We start from the raw sequence: 10,056 nt of genomic DNA, 5'->3' as shown, positions 1-10,056 counted from the left end.
CATTGTTTACATGCAAAAAGGGAAAATGGTAACAATTTACTTCTATTTTCCTGTGCCGATTTTCTTGCCAAAAGTATCTTTGGTTACTTAAAAAAATCACATTCCAGAGAGAACCGATAACTTTTCAGCCTATAACAGCACAGTCTGCATATTGTGTTCGCCTACTTCTGAATCACGTAATTGTCTTTATTTACTTCTTTTTTTACACCTTTTGACCTAAACAAAAGATGTTTGTTTGTTTGTTGAGCTTGTGCGATTGTCCCTATGCATCTCCACTGACTTCCGGTGACCGCGAGAATTTAGCATAAAACTGTATCAATTGTAAGATACGCCATGTTGTGCTATTAGTGCTGGCTGATAGCATGGCATAAATGTCTGTGTCTTACAGACCAACACATGTATTTCTCACCAATAAATCTTCAAGTGATGTCGCCGCCCCCTCAATATCTCGCTCAACTTATCGTGTTTATTACACCTATACAAGATCTCTGTTGTCAAGTTATCATACAACACTTAAGGTTCCTAGAACAAGACTTGGATGATATGGAGATCAGTCTTTTCAGCTACGATGCTGTTATAATTCTTCAGACCCAGCTGCCAAACACTGTCTGCTCTTTACCCAGTATTGAGAGACTTTCAAGTCAAAACTTAAAGACATACCTTTCAGAGAGAGAGCTTATTTGTGACAGTATTTATTTGTCAAGCGCCATTGAGCATTGTTTGAATGATAATAGGTGCTATGTAAATCTCTTCATTATCATTATCATGAATTAACATTATCATTCAGTGTATCAAAATATCAGGCCCACATCAGAGTGGGATCACAGTCTAGGTGTGTTATTTATAATTAACATGGTTGTTGGATAGAGCTGTAGAAAAACTTAATCCAGAACAATAGAACGACGATCACATGTAATCCTTATTGAGATGACACTAATGTAATGACCTGGGATTGAAACATAGCCCTTTAAGTCCAAAGTCTAAAATAGATAGTTAATGAAAAAATATTTCCAGTTACAGCTAGCCAGGGGGTTTTCAATTTGCTCAAGTTGCAAGTTAATTATGATGATTTATTACCTACCCTTTCCTCTGAAGTAATAAGCAGTGTAATTTATCAATTTAAAATGCTCAAAATGATATTATATTTGTCATATATTAAAAACGTTAAGAGTACAAAGTGTGTGTTGTATATACTATAGTGGCCATAATGAAACTAAGGATATCACTGTAGGTCTGTAATTCACACTTCTAAGAATTATCTGTAAGTGTTTCTCAGAACTCTTGATCCATGTATGTCCTCCACCTTCACACAAGAAATCAGCTGAATTGTCTGTGCTGTAGGAGTGAGATCTGTATTACCATAACACAGTCTATAAAATTCCACAAAATCCAGGGGTTTCTTCTTGAAGTTGCTTCTGGACGTAGACTACAAGTTAAATTGGTGTGTTGTTACGATGAGGTCGTCCTACAGGATGTAGGGTGACTTATCACAGAACAACGAACCGTTTAGATCATTGATGCATCACGATGGATTGAAATATGAATTCAAAACACATGTAACCTGAGGGCATCACCCTGGATAGCTCATGTTATATTTATATAGCACGTGTATATGTCTAATGGATAAATAGTCTGGCTGTATCATGCGTAAGGTGTCTTTTTCTAAGAATACATGACGTGTTTCTGGAACTCTAGTTGATGAGGTCGGAGTTTTTCTGGGATTTCATTTGTTATTCTTGTCCCTCAGAAATGCAACACTTTGGACAGGACGAACTGAATCGTTTTAGGATATAAAAGCTAGCAGAAATACAGAAAAATTAAGGATTTTTTCTTCTAAAAATCAGACTTTGATTGAAATTTAAATTGTAAACATATAATTTGAAATGTAACTGAAGTTAAATTGTAGATGTTAGTTACATATGTGTTATATTGTATATTTCCTACCACCACCAATCAAAAATTTAATCTAAGAAAATGCAATAAGATACATTTTTGGTGAGATATTTTGACCAAACTATTTCATCCATTTGTAATTTAAAAATAAGTCAATTATTGTATGCAAATGAAGAGTAAATTACATAATCTATTCAGATTCTTTTTTACCCAAATGGTGAACCTGATTGGTTGCCATCAACAATTCACTGCGGCCCTGTTGGATACCATAATTTTGTTGTTTTTAGTACTTTAAAGATGACGATGCCCATACTTTGTCAAATTCCATCACATTCCAATGTTGCCAAGGCATTTCTCAATTTTTGTTTTGAAAAATATGTCAGTGTCTTTATATTATATTTAATCATCTTTCAACTACTACTTCAGTGTCAGAGGCAGCCATATTGAAACAAACAATTGACTCAGATAGCATACAAGGATCTCTTTAATAACAATTGACTCATTTTGTTGTTGGATAATGGCAGCTGTAACCATTTTGGCTGCGCGAACATATACAGCTTTGAATACTTCGACTTCAAGGGGAGAGATATAAACAATAATGAAATCGAAACCCCTTGATCATTCATGATACCGCCCAGATTCCTGGAACACATATTTTTTTTACCCCTCAGTACTTTTGCATAGCAGACTTGTGGATTCTTGAATTTTTCATCTTATTGATACACCAAGTTCACCCCTAAGCTATATTTTATATATCATTTTTAGCCTAGAAATTCTGAACATAAGATAAATAAAATCAAACAGAATCCCTTGAGTCAATAAAAAGGAAGAGAAAGTATAATCATATAGTATATTTAATTAATGGGACATGATTTTCCTAGGCACTCAGCTAATCAGGACACTTTTGTAATTGTCAATAAATTATGATATGAAAAGTAAATTGAATCAATTGTTGACAACACTATGACTACATGAAATGAAAACTAAAATGAGACATTTGTCAGCAAAAGTGAATAAATTTGACTGCGATGCGACCACACTGATAGTGTCGAATAATCTATATGATGGCGCTATGAGAATGTTATGTTAACCGACACAGGGGGGGGGGGGGGGAACATTTCTATTTTAATTATAACAATTTTGAACACTTCCCAAAATGCAAACTTGTAAATAATGATGACATTAATGTAATTTCTTTGGATATTTTAAATTGAAGGGTGCATTAAATATTAAAACCAATGCACGGCAAACATTTCCGTCGTTAATAGGGTGGGGGTGTATTATACTCATTTTCATCTTTACTGAAAAAGAAGGAATTACATTTGTCGTGCATCAGTTTTTGTAATTAGTATCCTCTAAGTAGAGAGATTTGCCAATTTAATGCATTCCTAGTACTCAAACTTGTTATGATATTCCACAGCACTGTTTTTGGGATACTTTATAGTTGATAGTCAGGCCAGTAGTATATAGCCATGGTAACAAAAGACCTCAATCTGTTAATAAAACAATTGTTTATAGAATCAGTGTAGTAACATACATAGGATTTTTTTCAGACTTGTATTCCCTTCCATTCAAAACTGTGTGCCATATTGTTCTGAAATTGTTGTATTTTTGTCAGGAATACATGGTCCGACATCGAACTCAAAAGGTTGATGTGGATTCCAATGGTAGAAGTTGCAAAGAAAAGATGATGTCAGTTTTATGTGAGCTGGCTCTCCCAAGCAGTGTCACCAGGTGAGATATCTTTTGTAATGGATTATGAGAATTGTGGATGGCCGAGTAGTTCGTGTGAGTGCCTCATACCACTGCAGTCAAGGGTTAAACCTGCCCAAAATCAGCTATGTTTGATTGAAAATAAACCAGATCTATGTGTAAGAAGGGTAATGCTCATTTGGACTCTACCAAATGTTGGTTTCTCTTGGTCTCCTCCTTTTAACATTGGGACACTTTACTGAGGCACTACACATGTGGTGATGATATTTGAATTTCTTCATTTTAATTTGGATTCATAACTTAATAGTATATATTATTGTTATTATTATTACGGTAGTACAGAAATTAGTGTGAACTAACTGCCCTTATTACTGGCTGACTACAGGTGAGATGCCAAAGAGGATGTACAAATACTTCAAATAGCTGCAAACAGTAGATTTATAATTAGTCTATATCCGGGCTCTGTTATAATTTTATCTCATTTGCAGTTGAAAGCATTGTCTGGTCACCATGGTGTCTGACCAGTTTGTAAGTTGGTGATGACGACATCCAACACATTCAGATATTCTGATTATTTTTCATTATTCAGCCAAGTAAAGTACTTGTGACCTAAGGGGCCTTGTCACTTTGAGTTGAAGACGAGTTGTGACAAAACTCCTTAGGTCACAAGTATTTTCCGGCAAGCATGATTCCTGAAGAGTCATGGTTACTTTGAATGTTGTGATTGTTATTTTGAGCAACGCATAGACTCACAGTGTTGTTACGTAAAGCACTTTTTTTACCAGGGTATAAATTATCTCATATATTTGCTTCAAACACATTCAACTTGGCTTGCATGTAGTGTAAGATAAGTTTAATACAGCCATATATCTATACACTGAAAATATGTTAGAATTAGCATGAAAGAGGTTAGGGTGGCTGAAAACATATTGTGTAGAGAAGCTGGGAAAGGGCTTGTTTACCAGGAATCCACTAAAAAGAAGATAAAGAGGCGGAAACGGAGAGGCAGAGAAACATGAAGATGATTTTTTTAATTGACTGCCCGACCCACCCATAGCTGCCATGAAAAACTAATGAGACTAAAAATAGGGCCACCCTTAGTAATATGTTCCTAATTTATCTGTGCCATGTGCTGATACTTTTGTAACTAGCCCACAAAGGCTTTTAATTTGTAAGAAAAAGCAAACAATGTGTTGATCAAAATGAATCATACATGTTATGAGTTGTCTACCCTGACCTTTTAAATGTGCGTTGGTTCCCTCTAAAATGACATGTACTGGTACCTGTGTTTACTTTCATTGCTATGTCAACTGGGCCGGAAGAACGTGGGAAAATATTTTTTTATTTTTTTTTTCAATTGAAATAATGTGTCCAACCTTTCTCTAATACTTGACATTTACATTCCAATGTGTTCACTTCATTAGTAGTCTGATTAAAGAAAGGTCAAGACACAAGACTTTAGAACATTTGCAACTTCAAATATACAAGGGTCACCTAGATTGATTTTGTCAACATGAAAGCCTGAGAAATTCACATAATGTTAGTAAGTTGGATATCAGCTAAACACTTCAATTATGCCACCATCTCATAATTCTTCACTTTACCTTTGTCAATGTGATTGTCAAAAAGATAGATTCTGGCGTTGACAACTACCCCTCTGTACCATCATATGGCTTAACTTACAAGTGTTTCTGATCACCTTTTGGCCATTTGGGCATGAACAAATTCAACAGGTGCAGTGCTTTGAAAAATTTAGGAACCTGGTAGTAAGAAAATGGAAATCACGTATACAAGATATTGTTATACTGGGGGACTATTACAATGGGATCCGTCTATCTGTCCATCAGACATACAATATTCAATTAGTTTCAAACCTGATGCAAAGGTGACATGTCATATGGGACATAATGATATACACGTCACTTTGTTTTGTGAAATATGCAAATTTGACCAAATGGTGCCCATATTTGTAGTTATATTTACTGCAAACTGTCTTTTAAACATTAACCTTTGATTTTGACCTTCAGGGTCATTTATCAAAAGAAACAAACCATTTCTTACCTTTCACAGACACTTTGTAGTATTTATGCCATGGCAATTTCTTTTAAATCATGTTTACAGGTTAAATATAGAAGGAAAGAAATATCCACCAGCATTACTTCTGTTACTCATATCACTTATACAGAATGGCGACCATATTTGGAGTAAAAATCAATATATTATTGCATAACTAAATACATAGAGAGTAGATTCAAGTGTCTAACCCCATATAGTCACATGCATGCTTTCTTGTAAGAGTTTGACCATGTCCTTCAGGGTAGACTAAGACTCAAAATTAAGCCATTTCTTGCACATTGCAGACACTTTGAGGTATTTATGTCAGGCCGGTTACTTATAAATCATCTCTAAATGTGGTACTTAACAAGAGAAAATATATATTCATTACTTTTGGTGCTCATATCACCTTTTACTGAACAGTAGCCGTATTTGTAATAAACAATCATGACTGCATAATTCAAAAACTGTAATACATAGAGACTCAATTCAAGTGTCTATTTCCATATTATTAGGTGTACACTTTCTTTTGAGACCTTTACCTTTGACCTTCAGAATCAATCATCAAAATCTAGCCAATTCCTGCATATCATAGATAATATTTAGTGTTTATTTGTTGCCATCTTTAAAATCATATTTCCATTCAGTCACATAGAAGTAAAGGATTTGAAGGGGTACTGTCCTGTATTGAAATGTTTCCCATGGTAATGTGTTGGTGGGGAACCTGGCTGGGAAATGCAAGTAGATTGATCAGCTAAACATTTTCAAATCATGTGACCATCTCATATTTCTTCACTTTATCTTTGTCAATCTAATTGTCAAAAAGATGGATTATGACCTTTGCAACTACCCCTATGTACCATCATATATGGATTAACTTATAAATGTTTGTGATCGCCTCCTGGCATTTTGGGCGAAAGACTTACAAAAATGCCAAAATCTAAAGTGGTGACAAACTAAAACGCCATCTTTTATTGAAATGAACACAATGTACCAATTTTGCAATTAGTAAAGATTAGTCTTTGAGAACGAGCTCTAGCTGGAAGACTGTAAAATCACAAAATTTTCTTTAGAAACGCTAGTAGCGGAAATACATGTCTCTAGCCGTACAGTACTTTCGGTGGGGAACATCGGTATAGTGGCTTGGAAACACAAGTAGATTTCACCTACTTAAAAACCACCTTTGGCCAATTAAACACTTATGATAGGGGTATTGTCATACTGGTATATGCAAAAACAATGTATTGCCATGTTTGTAGATGGCAACGCAAGATTGAGTTCCAGCTGTCCGTACTTAGACATTATAAAGGAGGCACTCAAGGTGGCCAAGTGTTATAACCTGCTTTTATGTTGTGACTTGGTTGCCAACGTTGTGGGGACACTTTCATCAAAGATGTGCTGGAAGAATACTACCAAACATTTTGTACAAATTTTGATAGTTGCCCTGCTGTGAATGAAATTAAATTTTATTTCTTATAAGTTATAAATGAAGTCACTGTACATGATATAACATAAAGCTTTGAACCATGTTGGTGAGCTGGGGTAAACATCATGTGTTTGAGGTGGGGTGGACGCCATGTGAGTGAGGTAGGGGTGGGTGCCATGTGAGTGAGGTGGGGGTAGACATCATGTGAGTCAGGTGGGGGTGGACACCATGTGAGTGAGGTGGGTGTAGACATCATGAGGGTGAGATGGGAGTAGACATCATGAGGGTGAGGTGGGAGGAGGTGGACACTTTTCGTCCTCTTATTTTAAATCAGACATCAAGTTCATTTTACAAAAACTTATAGAAGCAAGAGCTTATACTACAAAAAGTTGGACTGTATCTACAACTAAAATGAGATGAATACTTCTTGTTTTTACAATCTACATGCATTATACAGTCCAGTCAACTAATAACGCATGGAGATATGTAGAGAAATCAACTGGTATGTCCCATAACTTCAATTATGTGGTAATATCCCAAACTTCTGGTTTGCTACATTTTTCATTCAAAGTAGTCCACGATTTGCTTATGGCATATTCTTACTGATGGAGGAGTTTAACCCATTGATATCTCTTACTCTCACGCCACCACCCCCCCCCCCACTAACCCCCCCCCCCCCTCCAAACACACACACACACACACACACACACACACACACACACACACACAAACACACAAACTGTGTTCTTGATAATGTACAGTGAAGTGAAATCCCAAAGTGTTTTTCCTGGAGTTCCCCTATGAAAATCATGGTTGCACTGACCAGAAGCAATTCTTTTCTCTTTTTTTGGCTGAAGAGAAAAAGCATCAATGTTAAATTTTGCATTCTATTGTGATTTCATTTCAGATGTCAAGATTTCCAAGTTAGAAAATTGGATTCCAAAGAAGACCTGGAAACAATTTTTCAAGACATGCAACTAGAAGATCTATACAAGAAGTATGTTGTCATGTTATGTCACTCCAAGAAATGAACAAAGCAAATGGATGAACTGAACTATACTTACAAACTATTTGTTTCATTTCACCCCAAACATAACTAATACCGTTACCATAGTAATCCCTTGTTGATTTCAGCATCCACCATCATGTGAGTACTTTTTACAGAAAATTTCTTCAGATTTGTATGCACTCTCGATCTAGTTATCGTTTGGTGATTGTTTTTTGTTGTTGCAAATTATAATATAAAGAGCTTTTATTTTGTTAGTCATGTGTTGTTGTCTTACTTTGTCTGTGTGCGATATTTGTCTGTATTCAGTATATACCAATATTTTTCTTGGTGTTTTTTCACTATGTGAACCAAATGATTTGGTGTGTTCCATACAATGCTGGGTTTTCTCCACACCTTTGAAAAGTTGTGGGTTCCATGCTAAAATTTACTGGGTACCCCCAGGCCTTTGTATGGTAGCAGGTTCCAGTTCTACCCACACCTTTGTATGGTACTGGGCTCCACCCTAAAATTGACAGAATTTTCCCAGGTCATTGCATGGTAATGGGTTCATGATTTATATGGTTCTGTCCTGGCTTTTATTATATGTCACTTATATTGGACCACTCCGTTATGCATTGTTTTGAATGGAGAAAGTGATGATGATGTAGCAGTGCGTATATTACGGTACTGACCGAAATCGACCCGGAACTCTTTTTTTCATTTTGACTGAAATCAACCTGGAACTATTTTGACATGCAGAAACAAAACGAACATTCATCAAAATCAACACATTTATTTGTGAGGAAACACGTTTATAAATGGAAATTCTGCCGTAAAACACACTCATGCTACTAAAATGGCATCAGGATACTACTTTGCAACACTGTCAGTTCATATAAACTTTGTACATGTAATGTCATGTTGCTGGGGTCATCGCACTCTGCGACGGTTCACGCTGTTTGCAGTGTGTGATTTTTGGGAGAACAGCAAGCTTTTCAAAATAACTGATCCCATGGCAAACACATACAACATCATACAATCTATTTTGATGGCAGCACTGCTATTTTGTTCACGTAACATTTATAATATGAGAATGCCGGCGTTCTGAAGTTATCCTGAACACAATAATGGTGACCAAAATGAGTGACACATGACTTTGTTTTGAACATTATGCAAATGAGTTGACCAGGCCACAATGCATTCAAATATAGTAATCCGATGCTATTTTTAACATTAAATGTAAAATCTTGAAAGATCGCAGTGCTAGTACAGAATTCAGTCCTATTTACCTATAAAGTTTCCGACATGAAATTCCTTGCATGAAAATGAATTCCAAGGTGGCATATAATAAAAATATTATAGACTTGATATTGGATTATATGCCCTTGGTGCAAGGATTTGATCAGCAGTCCGCTATGCGTCGTGGTGATCATATCCTTGCACTTCGGGCATATAACCCAATATCAAGGCAATAATATATATTGTAGGGTAGTGGACTCAAACATTAAAATTTACAGGCTTTATCAAGCTGTTGTAGGGTAGTGGGTTCCACCATACGATTAGCAGGGATAACTTACCCTACACATTTGCAAGGTTCTACCCAATGAGTTGTAAAGTTCTGCCCGGGCCTTTGTAAGATAGTATATATATTATTGCCTTGATATTGTGTTTAGTATATGCCTTCGGTGCAAGGATACACCAACACTCTGCTACATGTCATGCTCATTGTATCCTTGCACTCAGGCATATAACCAAATATCAAGGCTATAATATTTTTTTGCGCCCTGAATGTCCCACATAAAGTTTGACACTCATTGCCACAATGGATTACTATAATTAGATGTGCTGTTACATGTTATGCGGTCAACCCCATTTGCATATTTTTTTTTTTTTTTTTTTTTGGGGGGGGGGAGAATTTTCATGTGTCAATCATGGTGGTCGACGGAATGACCCTGTAGATCTGGTAGAACACTACAGAGTG

General features: G+C 36.0%; 1 protein-coding gene across 5 annotated transcripts in view; it reads left to right on the top strand.

Moving 5' to 3' along the window:
• Window positions 1-8,331, top strand: part of LOC144436352 (RWD domain-containing protein 3-like) — a 45,721-nt gene extending 37,390 nt beyond the window's left edge. For all 5 annotated transcript variants that reach the window (XM_078125131.1, XM_078125135.1, XM_078125132.1 and 2 more), the window contains 2 exons: window positions 3,512-3,627; window positions 7,995-8,331. In XM_078125131.1, coding sequence (XP_077981257.1) covers window positions 3,512-3,627; window positions 7,995-8,118 — 240 coding nt within the window. In that variant the 3' untranslated portion in view covers window positions 8,119-8,331. The remainder of the gene's footprint in view (window positions 1-3,511; window positions 3,628-7,994) is intronic.
• The last annotated feature ends 1,725 nt before the right edge of the window (window positions 8,332-10,056 follow it).

The sequence above is a fragment of the Glandiceps talaboti genome, chromosome 6 (genome assembly GCF_964340395.1).
Source record: "Glandiceps talaboti chromosome 6, keGlaTala1.1, whole genome shotgun sequence".
Classification (NCBI taxonomy): domain Eukaryota; kingdom Metazoa; phylum Hemichordata; class Enteropneusta; family Spengelidae; genus Glandiceps; species Glandiceps talaboti.
This window is presented reverse-complemented; position numbering and strand designations above follow the sequence as displayed.